At 52.3% G+C, this 15487-nt stretch overlaps 1 protein-coding gene across 1 annotated transcript in view; it reads right to left on the reverse strand.

Moving 5' to 3' along the window:
• IGSF3 (immunoglobulin superfamily member 3) overlaps window positions 1-15487 on the reverse strand; it is a 100398-nt gene that overhangs the window by 6932 nt on the left and 77979 nt on the right. The window contains exon 7 of the mRNA XM_088533181.1: window positions 557-967. Within this exon, the coding sequence (XP_088389307.1) occupies window positions 557-967 (411 nt within the window). The remainder of the gene's footprint in view (window positions 1-556; window positions 968-15487) is intronic.

Here is a 15487-nt window from a genome sequence, read left to right on the forward strand (position 1 = left end):
TCTTCTTTCCTGGCAGCCAGCTCCCCACTTCATTAAATTCATTGTGCACATCTCATATGCACACTATTCACTGTGCCTGTGAGGCTACAGAGAGAGAGTAAAATTACACTGTGTTCAAAAAAATAAAAGCACTTTCCTGGACAGGCACATACCAGTTCTCTTTCATTAGGTTGCCACTCAACACTTGTGCTATGTGATGCTCTTGAGGATTAAAAAAAACCCACGGTGTCTAGATACACTAGTCCCCCAGGTTGTGGGGAACCAACAAGTGTTATGTGGGAACACACAAACCCACGACACCCCAGCCAAAATGGAGAAGGGTTACACTGAAGGGCGAAAACAGCCCAGAATCAAGCAGTGAGGGAGCACATGGGCATGAGGATGAGGATGTGACATGGTCTCTTCTTTGGAGATGAGGCTGTAGTGGGAGGAAGACTAAAGGATCCTTGTTGCTCCAGAAAAGCTCAGAGAGCTCCATGAGGCACGTATGAGACAACTGGCACTGAGAGGGCCGGGGTTCACCCCTGGAGCACCCCAGCAGTGAGGCGCACACTACCTGGCTGCTTGACAGTGACCTCCGTGCGCCCGGACACCTCCTCTGCCAGCTTGTACCAGGCGTGGTTGGGGCTGAGCAGCCACTCCTCCACGTGGCAGTAGTAGCTGCCGCTGTCGCGCACCTCCGCCCGCTGCACCGTCAGGCTGAAGAGCCCCCCGGACGCGGAGCGCTCAAACTGCAGCCGGCCCCGCAGCCCCTCTTCTTCCGCGTACGTGCCGTACTCGAAGGCGGAGCTGTGCGTGGTCTTCAGGATGAGCTTGCCGTCGGCATCGGAGGGCTTGTGCACGTACCACAGCACAGCGAAGTGCGAATCGGGGCTTGTCTGAGACTTCACCGAGCAGTTGAGCGGGATGGGCCTGTTCTCCACCAGAGTGATGCTCCTCTTGGACTTGCTCACTTGCAGCTTGGTTACTGGCGAGGCGACAGAGAAACATGAGAAGAGGTGAGTCATGAGCAGAGAAATAAACTGTTTCAGAGAGGAACACAAGGAGTCCTCCCCCTGCAGTCATGGGTGCCCTAGTCTGGATCCCACTCCCACCAGACCTTCAGGACATGGATATTCAGACGTTCTCCTACCATATCTTCTCTCTTTTTTCTTTTTTTCCATCTCCCTTCTACTCCTGGATCTTCCCACCAGCTCCCTCAGCAAGAGACCTGTTTTTTCTTCTTTAATACAGTCCCCTTCTTAACTCATCATAGTTTAAGGTATCAATATAGCAAGAAGGTTATGCCCAAACTCAGTTTTCCAGTCTCTTCAGACGCAACAACCCTCTAGGGACTATGTTTTTTTCTTTCCACGGTGAAACCACACCAGCTTAGGCCAATGAGCTTTTGACCCAAACCACAGAAACCCATTTCCAGGAAGAATGACTTAAATCTTTTGTCATAACCCAGCCATCTCAGTGACTTGTAACCTCCAGACATGCAATCGTGAGGACAGCAAATAGGAGCAAAACTGAAGAAAATAATCACTCTGGAAATGAGCAGCAGGGAACCTTCTCTGCTCTGCATTTTGCACCTAGGACCAGCGATCAGGAGCTCTATCTCTGTGTCTGCCACAGACTCCCTGCACGACCTTGGACAAGTCACAGGCAGGTCATCTCTCAGTTTCTCAGTGTTCATGTGGATCTCACACTCTTAGCTTCGGGGTCAGACAGTGTAAAGGAAACAGTAGGTTGTCATTAATCTTTGTCCATGCAGGAAGACAGTCAACTAGTTTTATATTTCTCGCTCCCTGCAGGAACAGGAAATGAAGCCTTTCCCAGGCTGTGTTCAGGCTGTTTCTATTGCAGTGAACCTTAATCCAAGGCATTCACATTTGCACATGGAGGATACAAAGCGCCCTCCTGTGACATTTATATTTGGTATGTCCTGGAGTCTTGTGAGCTAAAGAAGATGTGGGCAGAGCTGTTTCTGACTAGACACATCTATTTATGTGAGTGGCATCTTCCTTCCTTCAAGCCTCTTTCCACAACAGGGACCAGCACTCATCGTGAACACAAGAATGCAGGAAACTGCATTCCAATAGCTATGAGGGATAAGGCTGATGTTTGAGCATTAAGGACATTACTGAATCTGAGTATATGCACAAAAACAGGGCAGACCATGCGCACTCAGGATTTCGAGGAAACAGGGACAATATGTGACAGTACCAGGCAGGCAGCAGCTCCCCCGTGATGTCCTGCAAGTCAGGACTAAGCAGCTCCTGGCACAGCTGCAATGGAAAGCACTGCTATTCAGGCATCAGCTACAAAGGGCCGTCCTGGCAAACAGCGGATTCTCAATGGCCAAGAGACAGGCCGTGTGCCACAGTTCTGCTCAGTGCATCCCTCCTCTTTCCAAATTCACCTGCCCCTGCTGATGGTCAGGCATTAACACCTAGCATTGCTGTTCCCCTCTAAAAGAGGGCCCATCTTGCTGCCCGGGGAAGGGGTTTTGTTGGCAATTTATACATGTCCCAGTAAAAACTAGTAAGCTCTCCTGTCAGGAGCAGCTCGACAGAACCGTGGGACTAAAGGCACCCCAGGTTGCAGCCCGCTGGGGAGCTGTGCAGACCGGCGCCCCTCGAGCCCAGCCCTGTGCTCACAAGGAAGCAATGTTTCCCCTTCTCTCTCAGCGAGGCAAAGGCTCCTTGCTTTGCATTATGTTTTATTTCCAGCTTCCTCTGGACCCTAGGGCCTCAGCTGCCTGTCGGCACAAGTGATGAGCAGAGGGGCTGAGGGAGAGAATGGGCACACGCAAACAACATCACGTGAAGGGGAGAAGCTCCCCTGACAGTGACACTTTCTGCTCTAATACAGCATCTGAGATAGGCATCCTGGTGACACATTAAAAGTTCCCCGGGAGCCTGGCTTGCCTGTGGCTTTAATCAGAATGCTAATAGAGACGAGATGGTGGCGTTACGGGTACGGCATGCAGACAACGGGTATGGAGGCAAGGCGGCGAAACAGCCGCTTGTGCTTCCTCTCTGGGGACGTCAACTTAACGGGGAGATTTAGCAACACGCCCGTGTACGTGCGCTGCACCCCCGCCCCACGACGCGCTCCTTCCCCTTTGTGTCACTCGGGGATATCGACCTCCGCTGCCGCCCTCGCGCTCGCCCCACCGTTGTGGGTCACGGTCGCTTAAGGAAGGTTACTCCAAGCAAGCATGAATCAATCTTCTGAGCCCTGAGAGAGGGGAAGGTGATTCCCAGCAGTTCCTTTTCTCCCCCAGCCCCCTTTCCAAACAGTTTATTTTTAATTGGCACTGGATTATTTTCTGCAACCGTTACTACGGAAACCTCTGTTACTATAGCAACTGTGTATGTTAAGTCAGCAGCCTATATCTATTAAAATGCAGTATATACACACGCTGCGCATGTGGCAGGGTTGCTCACTATCCACACACACACACACAGGCGGGGGGTATGCAGGGACTGGAGCTGCCGAAACATTCAAGAGCCCTCCCCGCGTTCTTCCCACACCACTGTGTCTCTGGGAGATGGAAATGAGGGGGACGGAGATATTTTTAGGCGTTATGTTCTGGGCAACAGGCCTGCATCTCATACGTGATGGGTTGATTTCACTGAAGCAGCGAGGGTACCTTCCCAGGCTGTCAGCACAGCAGTTATCAGTGCGTACAAACACGACACCGTGCATGTTTCAGGCACTCGCACAACCTACGTGCAGTTCTCCTGCTTCCATTTAACACTTAGAAAAACGCTTTTTGGTGGGGGACAGGTAAGGCTGATGGGGGAGAAATCTTTCTTGCTCTGGCACAAATGAGATCTTCAGTTCCATACAGGTATCCTCCAAAATCTCTCTTGGCAGCTACTGCAGACAGCATTCTGGAATTTGTACTACCACAGCATCCAAGCACCAGAGACACCTGGGGAGGTGATCACTTCTGCTACTGCGACCGGGCACAGCAGCAGGCCTTGACAGGGAATGACAGGTCTTCCCTTGGCTTGGCTGCATGAACTTGCTCAGATTTGTAACAAGCGTGCCAAGTTTTGTCTAGATTAGCAGTACTGGTTACACATAATGACGATCCTGCCAACGGACTTCTCATCTAACATGACTTACTTTCCTCACGGAGGCACTCGGTGGGAGGCGCAAGTGCAGAATTTCTTCTCTCCGTTGGATTTGCGTGAGGCATTCTCCGTCTTTTCCAACCTGTGAGCACCAAGCGCTTTCCCGTGCAGGTGCTCAGTGTTGCACAGTAACCGCACCTACAACTGCCCGCTTGGTTTTTCTTAGGCGCCTTTAGCATATCCTTTTGGAACAGGGCAGAGCTTTCGTAGACCATAAGCTAAAACTGCTGGCTGGGAAACACGAGAGGCACACAGGTCACCAGGAGCTGCCTCAGCTGCGGGCTGGAAGGCTGATGGGCTTTCTAACGCAGAAGAGAGATCCCCTGCCCACAGTCTGGTTAAGAGACAGGAAGCTTTGTGGGGATCCTTTGCACTTCTGCTATCCCACAGGAGTGCAGGAGGTGGAACTGTCAGCCACTATTCACAGATATGCAAAATAACCTGAAAGGCTCATGTGGCCCTTGGAATCACAGAAGGGTTAAGTTTGGAAGAGACCTCTAGGGATCATCTAGTCCAACCCCCCTGCTCCAGCAGGGACACCCAGAGCATGTGGCACAGGGTGGCATCCAGGCGGGTTTTCAAGATCTCCAGAGAAGGAGACTCCACAGCCTCTCTGGGCAGCCTGTTCCAGAGTTCTGTCACCCTCACAGGAAAGAAGTTCTTCCTCACATGGAGATGAAACTTCCTGTGTTTCAGCTTGTACCCATTACCTCTTGTCCTGTCACTGGCCACCACCAAGAAGAGTTTGGCCGCATCCTCCCTACATTCACCCCTCAGGTACTTGTACATGGTGATCAGATCCCTTCTCAATCTTTTCTTCTCCAGTCTAAACAGCCCCAGCTCGCTTAGTCTTTCCTCATACAACAGATGCTCCAGTCCCTTAATCATCTTCATCGCTCTATACTGGACCCTCTCTAGAAGCTCCGTGTTCCTCTTATACTGGGGAGCCCAGAACTGCACCCAGTTCTCCAGGGGTGGCCTCACAATGTGATAAAAAGCAACAACAACAAATTCTGAAGTTAGTGGGCCAGAGTGCTGGAAATGATACCACACAGCACCAGGGAGACCGTTTCTTTTCATTGCTGGTGGCACGACTGCTTCAGTATAAAGCTGAGTCTCCCGTGCAGGTTGCGAGGCCTGTTTTAGGGACGCCTGCCCAACACGGAAATTATTGTAGTTGCTGGCGCATGAATAGGACTGCATGAAGACTGGCACTCCAGGCACTAAGGTCAAACCTCACTGTCGTGACATGAGAGGAAACTCCCCTTCCTGGCTTGGAGACCTGCGCAGTCTTGCTGAAGCGTCCCAGGGGCCGGGGCTGTGGGGCGCCCGGGCAGGGCTGCCGCTGCGCACTGCGACGCAGCCACGCGAGCACACACAGTTACAGGGCACTTTCTGCTCTGCTCTCGAGGGACTGATACTGTATTACGAGGCTCCTGAACATCTGCTCGGCGAGGGAAGCAGGCGCGCGTGCCTAGGTGAGGTTTGTGCGCACACCGTCTGCAGGCCGCAGCTCCCGGAGGGCGCCGCTGCAGAGCATGTCACACCCTGATGTGCTGGAATGGGCTCCAGGTACACTGCTATGGCTCTCAGTTTACACGGGCAACAAGTGATGGTTACAGCCCTCATATTTTTTTAAACCAGCCTAGTTTCCTAGCCCCAGCCATGCAATATGTACGAAGGGTGTGGGCACGCATTGAATTTTGTGGTTGTGTTTGAGCAGGGATTGGGACAGGGAACACCAGCTCTCCAAGAGCGTGGAGAATAACCCTCCTGCACCAACACGGACATCCCACCAAATCTACTGAAGGAGCCCTGGGATGTTAAATGGATAATGACAGACACTGGGACCGGGCCAGCGCTCTAGGGATCTTACACCTTTCTTTTTGTGGAGAAGGATGGCAGGGAAACCAGGCATCAACTGCCAGCCCGTGCACCAGCTGGACGCTTCACTGAACTGAGAGCCCTGCAGCATCATGGTCCCTTGGCATTAACACCCAGGCTGAGGACACCAGCCCTGCTCGTTTGCAGGGACAAACGCTGTCTCAGGACAGTGCAGCAGCCTCTGTCCTTGACACTTCCCTCCAAGGGCTGTGGGGCCAGGTCTGACCCACCTCACCACTCCAGAGGGCTAGGCACTCTACCTGCTGTTACACGTGGCTGTCATCTCTGTACACCAAAGAGGCAACTGGGCTCCTCAAGCTTGTCATTTGATAAGCACAACTATACAAATATTTGTGGGGAGACAAGAAACTAGTTGTCAGAACAGAAGAGGCACAGAGGCAGTGATGGGATTTTATTACTGACCTATTTTTTAATTGACACAGCATTTTTACTGACTTGCTGCCCTGGTTAAGCCACTTGGCTGCCTTGCTTCAGTTTCTTAATCATCTAGCTGGGGTTACAACACTTACTTACCTTTACTGAAGTGCTTTGCAATCTATACCTTAAAACGCCTCCATAACAAGAGGCTCTGTCTCAGGCTCTTGACACTATCTTCCCTTGCAGGCGCTGAGGAAACACAAGAGAGCTTGCTTCCCACGTGGGAGCCACCATTCCCACATCCTGGGAATGCCAGTACTCGAGTGCAGCTGGAGACGCCCTCTCACAGGCAACTCCAGACCAGGCTCCAGCACATTCCCCTGCAGCGGGAGAGGAGAGGGACGGGAGCTCAGGAACAGAGAGCTCTACATGCCCTGGGGCAGCTCACATGGCACAGACAGGGCAGCTTTGATGACAGCCATGGCCTGCCCACTGTGACCCCAGGAGCTGTTTCAGGGTATGGGAATGTGGTGCGGATGGCAGGGGTCCCCTCCTGCTTTGGGGATGGGTCACCCTGGGGACGAGCTCCTTCAGAAAATGCTCTCTTCTGGAGTGGCCTCATGAATATTGTGAAGTTTTCTTCATGAATATTGTGAGGGCGCCTCACTATCTCCCTCACTAGTGCCCCAGTGTCCTAATTCCTCCCACGAGGAGGAAGCATAGCGGTTGATGGCTGTCTTGAAGAGACTGCTCTCAGCCCTCCACGCTGGTACAGGCTGAGCCATGCCACTAGCCCTCTGCATCTCCCTCACCCCTTTCCCTTTTCATAGAACAAGAGTGAGGAGCCTCCGCCCTGCCTCCTGCCCCTGGGTGAGAGGCACTGCAAGGCTGTGTGTGTTAAAGGCTGCAGGGAGCTGTGGTCACAGGAGTCAAGTAAACACTTGCCAGCCTTCTGATTCAGCGTGATGAGCAACAGCGGGCTGAAGTTTACTGGGCAAGCCAAAAGGAAACGGATGCAGAAAAGGGAGCTGAAGGGGTGACTTTTCAGAGAAAGAGAGGTCAGAGAGAAGCAGTCACAGCAGGAAAGGAGATGAACCATTCACCTGAGCTGTTCCTGACCAGGCTTGAGCATCACACCAAAAATCACAGCAAAGCCAAGACAAAGACTTCCAGCACCAGTGCAGCCTCCCCAGAGGTGCCAGGAGCACGGTAGCACAGTTCCCTGCTCTTGTTATTCTCTTTTAATAGAACAGAATTCCTACTGAAACTGGATTAGTGAGGTTGCAAATTGCATTAGCCAACATGGGAGGCTGCTAGTGCAACAGGAGCAGGAGAAAGGAAATAGTATTAGACTTTGCCTGCCATTATTACTGCCATTATTAACTTGTCACTTTGCTGTAGTGTTCCTACACTACAATGAATTATTGCCTGCAGAGAGGCTGACACGACTGAAATACTGGGAGAGCAGCCCCATGGAAAGGAGAGACAACGTTAACCCCTTGCTGAGGAACGCGCAGCCCCTGGCCCTTCACGTGAGGGCAGGCAGAAGAGCTGAGGCTTCAAACCCCAACGCGGCTCTGCTGTTCTGACCTTGAGCACAGCCCATTTCAGAACCATCTCCTCACAAGAGGAGGCACAAGAGCCACCTGGACTGCTCGCATGACTAAGCACTCAGGTGGGCTGCTCTGTGCTGGGCATACAAACAAAAGCAGAACTGCTGCGTGTCTGCAGCAGGAGTAATGAACCACAGCAGAGCTGTTGGGCCTTTGAAGCCCTGCAGACCTTCCAATGGCCTCTCAGAACCCTTATGTTTGCATGCTGCTCCACTGCCCTACAGGCAGGAGAGGTGTCTGGACAAGCCACCTCAGCTGCCAGGCCAGACAGACGCGGGTCACCCCAGCAGGGGCTGCCTGCGGCCAGACAGGCCCTGAACCCGCTGTGGCCCTGGGCGGGCCGGCGCGGGCACTGCAGCTCCCGGGAGGCCCTGGGCAGGCCCGCGTGCCCTCTCCGCTGCGTGGCCCTCCCTGCCAGCGCTGCCAGCCACCTGGCAGCACCGCGTCTGGGACTTCCCGTTCCTTGTGTGCCCAGGGGAAAGCAGCACTGCCCGCGGCAAGGCCTGGTGGGGCGCTCCCGCGCGCCAGGAACGGGCCTGGGCTACACAGGCGCTTTCTCTTCTGGGAGCCGGGAGTAGAGAGGGGAGAAGCCACCAGAGAATCCCAGAAGGGTTGAGATCATAAGGTACCTCTAGAGATCATCTAGTCCAACCCCCCTGCTCCAGCAGGGACACCTAGCGCACGTGGGACAGAGTGGCATCCAGGAGGGTTTGGAAGATCTCCAGAGTAGGAGACTCCACAACCGCCCTGGGCAGCCTGTTCCAGGGTTCTGTCACCCTCACAGTAAAGAAGCTCTTCCTCACACAGAGATGGAGCTTGCCGGGTTTCAGCTTGTACCCATGACCAAATGACAGGGCTTGCTACGTTGCTTAGCTGATGCGAGCGCAACAGCCCTGCAGAAGCAGACTCTGCAGCTGCGCAGCCTGCCTGCTGCAGCAGTACCGCCCGGGTATTCAGGTAGCTTAACGCATCCCCGATGACCATAACACATCGCGAGAGCCTCAGCAGGCTGCCCCGAAGGCAAAGCGCAGTGTGCGGCATCCCAGCGTTGCTGTGAGGTGTCGTGCCAAGGAGCCTGCAGGAAGGCCCCACACCCAACCCTTCCCTGACACCAGATGCAGCCCCACGGACCCTGCTGACCAAACGTGACGCCCGGCCCCATGCCTGCCTCTCCCCAGTGGGGACACTGCTGAGCGACCACCTGAAAACTCACGGAGAGCGGGGCCAGCCCATCGCTGCAAACCACGTGTGGCGGAGTGAAGCCTGCGGGCTGCGACAAGGACATCTGCTGAGGCAGGGAGAGGCCAAGATCAGCGGCCCACGGCACAACAAAACAAAACGAACAAACAAAGCCCAAACCAAACAAGACAATAAAAAACCCACATAACCCACAAATCTGAATTCAAAAACCTTCCTGTCAAACCCTGAAATAAATGTAAAAGTTCTGCAGGAGAAGGGTGTGAGGGAAATAAGAGATTCCCAGCATGAGTGGTGCCTGCTGTCAAAACAACATGTACGGCTCACTGATCACTTGTAAATTAAAATATGGAGATAGGATCACGGAAAGATAAATTCAGTATCAAGCTACAGTGCCGAGGATGAAGAAAGAAAAAATTACATATTGAGATATACTTAATCAACCTCTCGTCAGAAAGATTTCAAACACGAGCACCACAACAATTAGGGGAAAAAAAAAAAGCAATTAAACTCTACCCAAAATCAAGTTGCAATACATAAGACAGCACCATGCACGAATTCCTGTGTCATTCTGGAAGTTGGCCATTAATGACCAAATTCCCCATTGCTAGGTGTCAGAAAGCCACCTGAAAAGTTCGTGGAGGTGCATGCTGGAGTGCACCTATAACTGAAGACGGACTTTTCATGCACTATGTGACAAACTCAGATTCAGAGGCTACTTTTGGAAAACCAGATGATAAGCAGAGAGAGATGAAAAGGCTGAGATTGATAATAAAATGCCATTTTCCTGCCATGCAAAGAAGAAGCTTCTCTGTAGAACATGCTTGGGATCCCGGAGTCTTTTGCAACCTGTCCTCCTCTGCCCCACAAGTGCCGCCCTCTTGTGTGAAGGACCCGACTGATCCCACCTAGGAGCATTCTCGCCAGACGGACTGCTCCATTCACCTTCAGCTGCTCCTTTTCCAGTAGCTTAATTTTCAGCAGGTTTAGTGAATGGAGCTGCCTCTCTGAAGGTCCGTGCTGGCACAAGCAATGAGACGGGACCCAGTAAAGCTGGGCAATGAGGAACACTTCCTTCTCAGCCAAGCACAATCAAGCACTAGATCAGCTCCCCCGCCTTGTGAAACTGCACCCTAAGCTCTCATGGCTTTGTTGCCTCCATAAATTGTTTGGTGAATTCCTCTACTGCATAGAAGAACATCCAAACAAAATGAGCCACCTGGCATTTCTCAAAAAAAATGTCTTCTTAAAAAAGTGGACACAGGACCATGGCAGGATGGACTATAGATCCATCACTATCTGGACTCCATGCTTCCATATTATATGGGACAGGGAAAACTGTAGGAATTTTCTTTTATTAGTGCACCAAATTTCTATACAAGCGAGTAAGATGGTCTGTGGAGTCAAATTCTGAATGAGGAAGAATGACCTCGAGCCATGGGTTTTGCATGTCCAGAGTCTGCCCTTTCGCTAAAACAAAGCAGATCACAGGTCCAGTGTACCCAATATGTAGCTTTTGACCCATGCCAGAAAACACAAAATAATCGGCCCTTTATGAATCAGAACTCTGGAGAAGTATTCAGAGAAAATTTGCCTTTGCTTATTCTGGTCACACGGAGGCAGAAAGAATTTGCCACTGCGAGAAACAGCGGGCTTTATTTTACCGAAACGGCCTCCTTTGCATGGGCACTGCTGCACCCGTGGGCGGTGCAGGTGGCTGTCACGCGGCAGAGCAGAGCCACCAGGACGCTGCCAGCTGCGCTGCCGGCAGAAGGCACCTCGAACCCACCAGCTGAACCAACGCGTGCAGAGGCTACAGGCAATTACACTCCTTTGGGCCGGGCCATCTCTCTGGCTGGCTGCTCAGCCCCGTCCTGAAACAGTGGCCCTCCTTCACAGGATGATTGTCTTTGGGCTCCCAACGCGGCTTTGCAGACTTAAGGATATGAGGGATGCAAAACGCTTTAGAGCTGGACAACTGCAGAATTCTTCACTGCAGAATATTTGAGGCCCCAGGAGAGGAAATAGGGCTTCAGTGAAAAGCTAAAGGGTGTGGAAAAAAGACACTAGACAACATCAAAGCAGCTGCGTGTGCAGACTGCAAAGGGGACTGCGATTCTGGTTCTGTATATGAATGCTGCAAGTAGGAGTGGAAGACCACTCATTAGATATCAAAGAGAAAAACAGCAGGCTTTGAAGTGGAAGTGAAAAAATTGCACTTAAAAAAGTAACTGAAGAGAGTTAATATGACCAGAGGAGCATGCCTTGAATACATCCCCAGTCTCCTGAAATTCCTGAGTCTTGCTCAGAGAGGCTGAGAGGCAAACTCCCCTGCACACAGTTCAGCAGGCACATACAGCACAGGCTGATCTCTGTTATGATTGCACTGGGCACCAGGACACATTCCCGTCCCCTTTGTCCTCGCAAACATACACCCAAGATGCTTTTAAAACCCACCTTCTCAGACTATGTCCTGGGGTATATTTTTCTGCTCCCATGTCGGAGATGGGGAAACAAAGGTAGGGGGAGGAGGAATCAGCTCCGATCAGCAACCTTAGTGTCAGTGTCCCTAGCACGGGGTCAGGAACATTGACTCACCGTGAGCTCCTCTGCTCTGTATGCTGGGAGGCTTATTCTGTAGTGGCAGCACGGAGTGAGATCAGGCTGGCTGTTGCTGTGTTTTGGCAACTCTGCCAGAAATGCCTTCTCACACCTACATGTGGCCGGAATTGTGTCCCACCTGCCCCATTGAGGGAGCCGGTGGAGCATCCATGACTGCAAAGCCAGAGACTGGCATGACAAGGTCAGTCAGCCCTGCGAGGAGGGCACCCTCACATGGATGTGTGTTCATAGGCAGAACTTCACCTCAAATCGACTCTTACAAAAAATTATGCTGGTAAATTAGAGGGCTTGCACGCACCCCAGCAGCAGTGAGAAGGTGGCACTCCCAGATGTGTGTGCAACGAGCAGAATGGAGAAGACAAAGGTGGGGGGTGCTGGGAAGAAGGGGTTGACGGCTTGTGTGGAGAAAAAGCATGCTGGGGGGGGGCAGAAAAATAACAGTACAAAAAACTGGATGAATAATTGTGCCAAGGAGGTGGCAGAAGGTCTGAGCAGGGAAGCTGTTCCAGGGGACCAGCAAGTATGGGAAGAGGGCTCCCACTATAAATGCACAGATGTAGGAGGCTGTGCCACGGGCTAGGGGAAGCAGTAAGAGAGCTGAGAGGAGAAACCTGCTTTGGCCAGCTAGAGAAGAACAAGGGCTCTGGCTGGGTTGCTCATGAAAGTCTGTGCAAGAACACAGCTGTGGGTCACGTAACACTGAATCTCTTCATTTTGGCTGTGTAGTGTGCTGGAAAGTAAAAGGAAATAGCAGCGACCCAGGGCTGCAGCTCTTACCTCACCAGTAATGAAGGGAAAGGAACAAGCCTGAGCATCCCGAAGAAGAGACCGTTCTGCACCACAGTCGTGGCTGCTGATTATCAGCCTCCTGCCTCCACTGAGCAGTTCCTGAACTCCTTCAAAGACTATGACTATTTGTCATATGGCACAGAAGGCTCTGAAGCAGGGAAGCAATGCTCTTCTCCAGGGCAAAACCACTCTGAGCTCAAATAAGCAGACTTAAAACAGTTTATCAGTTTGACTTCTGTAAGGAAGTTCCTGGCCCATTAGCTTTCCTTGTTCAACTTTATTGCTAGATGTTGGCAGCAGCAAAAAGGACCTAGTTCTAAAGTATGAACTTGGTGGCCCCTGAAGATACTTGTTTGATCAGCCTTCGAGAGTCTGGGAGATCCTGGCACTCCACTGACCACCCATGGTAGAAAAGGCATCTTTCACATTGCTCCACGAGAGGATTTCTCCCAGACCAAGTTACTAAAAACTAAGAAGGGAGAAAGGCAATAACGGTAATATTTGATTTCACTTGTTAGGTTAAGGCTGTCTGCAAGTGTCTTGGCAATTGCCTCATAACCAATTCTCCCCTCCCAACATTAAGCACATCATACAGAGCATATTTTCCATATCCTCCATCCTCAGCCTCATCTTCTCTCCACCTCGCAGCATCCCTGGCCTGCATGGCCACCCTCAGCCACTTCAGCAGCAGCCTGCCAGATTCACCTTGCAGCCAGCGGGAGAGGGACGGAGAGCTCTGTATCCACCTGACTGTGGGATTTTGGGGAAAACAAAGCTCTGGCTCACCCTTCTCTCAAGGCAGTATTCAGATGGAAGTTTCCCCCTTCTCTGAGGCCATCTGAGGAGCCTCTACCCTCCCTCTCCACAATAACAGTTTCAACTTGACATCTCCTAATAAACCAAATTTTACGAAGCAGTCCCCGGAGAGCCTCTGGAAGCTAATTAATGCTCTAATGAAGAGCCTGACTGTCTTGCTTGCTCGACGGCTCCCAGGTCAATCAATCTGCCATAGGCTGGCTTGCAAAAAAGCAGCGAGGAGCCCAGGACTCCTGGCGTCTGTTCTGTTATCATCCCCCTTCACCCCTCCCTGTTCCTCCTCCCACGTTCATTACTGTCAAAAACCCAGTAGCAAGAGGGTAAATTTATAGAGGCGATTGCAGCTTCTCCCCATGTGCCTGCCTCAGGATTAGTCACGAAAGAAGCGGCTGAAGAATGACGCAAGGAGGGAAGGATGGGAAGGGCAAGAGAGGAGGAAGATTGGAAGGAAAATCAGTTCACGGGCACAGGCGCTGCTGCCCGTTTTTCAGAGGCTGAAGGCTCGCACCCGGTGAGATGTTCCCTCTGAGGGCCACAGTGGGGAGGGACGTGCCCGGCTGTGCACGCTCCTGGTACCTTGGGTCTTGCAGATGCCCGTGCTTCCCAGCCCCATGCTCCAGAGGGAGAGAACTGCCCTCCGAGTGAACAAGCCTGCCTCGGGCACCCACTCACCAGGTTGCTCTCTACCACACCAAGCAGATGCTGCCAAGTGCACAAGTCTGCCCCAGAGAATGAGGAGCGGGCAGAGGGAGGCCGGGTAGGAGTTGTCACACGCTCCTGCCTGAGAATGCCCTCCTTTTCTATTCAGCTCCTGCCAGAAAGACTTCTGAGCACTCAGATCTCTCACAGCGCCGCTGAATCACCTCACGCTCGCGCTGCAGGGGCAAGATAAGCACAGTAACGCACGCGAGGACATCGGCAATGCAACACACCAGCACAACGCTGCTCAGACCCTGCCAGCAGAGCCGAATTCAGGCGGCCTCGCCTGCCCAGGCTGCAGCACAGTTCCCATCACGTCCTGGGCCGCCAGAGACCGTCTGCTGCCCTTGTCGGAGTGCCGCAGCCCTGGCGCGGACACACGCTGCTCACGCACAGCATGCCCTGTCTCCACAGCTCCTTCCCGGAAAACCTGGCAGAGAGGCCAAGACTCAAGGAGGAGTCACGAGCAAAGAAAGGCTGCCAGCCCTTGGGTCTCATCTTGTCCCATCTAAACCTACAGTATCGGTGTCCAGGGAGGACACGGAGAGGTTGCATATTTCCTCCCTCAGAAGCACACAAGGATCAGGGGATGGAGCAGGAGAAGGCTGCTATCCTACACATGCAGATAGGCTTAGCTGGTATGATCAGAGCAGCAACTCGGCCTGAGCTACTAATCCAAATGCTTTCAGTATCACCTGGATTCAAAAGAAAACTCTGGAGCCTCTTTTTCCTCTAAAGCCAAAGAGATGAGTGAGCATCAGGGAGTTACCATGTCTGTCCCCTCTGAGGGGCCATGCCCTGGGTGCTCACATGCCAATCAGCTCTGTAACACTTGTGTGGAGCACCTTCTGCTCCAGACAGGAAAGGCAAAGGCAACAAGTGTTTGAAGGGAGAGGGAATAGCTCTGTAAGGGAAACGGGTGATGAATCTCCAGGGGAACACCCAGATTTTGAAGCAGAAGTATGGTTTCAGAGGCAGGTTGCATTCTGTATCAAAGGGAAGCCCAAACAAAAGGAGAGAGGTGGAAAAGCATCTTCACACGTGCATTTGGGGCTCATTCCAAGCTCAGCCCACGCTGCCGTGCGCAGTGCTCCTGCCAGCCTGGGCTTCGGGGAAGCAGCTGGCATGAACTGCACCTCACTTTTATTATTTCTTGCCTTGTGCTGCAACACGAGCTCACCGAGAATGAAACGACGGGCAGCTCCAACAGCTGGAAGTAGAAAGAGAGTACTGCAACACAAAAGACACTAAACAGTGGCCAGTCTGGTCCATAATACATCCAGAAAGCCCCCTGAACCAACCTGTATTCCAACTTGAGTCCACATAAAATCACTCACCCTGCAGCAGTGCAAACTCTCT

This window comes from Tinamus guttatus, unplaced genomic scaffold (genome assembly GCF_059628265.1).
Source record: "Tinamus guttatus ecotype Peru unplaced genomic scaffold, ASM5962826v1 Tinamus_guttatus_pri_ptg000035l, whole genome shotgun sequence".
Classification (NCBI taxonomy): Eukaryota; Metazoa; Chordata; class Aves; order Tinamiformes; family Tinamidae; genus Tinamus; species Tinamus guttatus.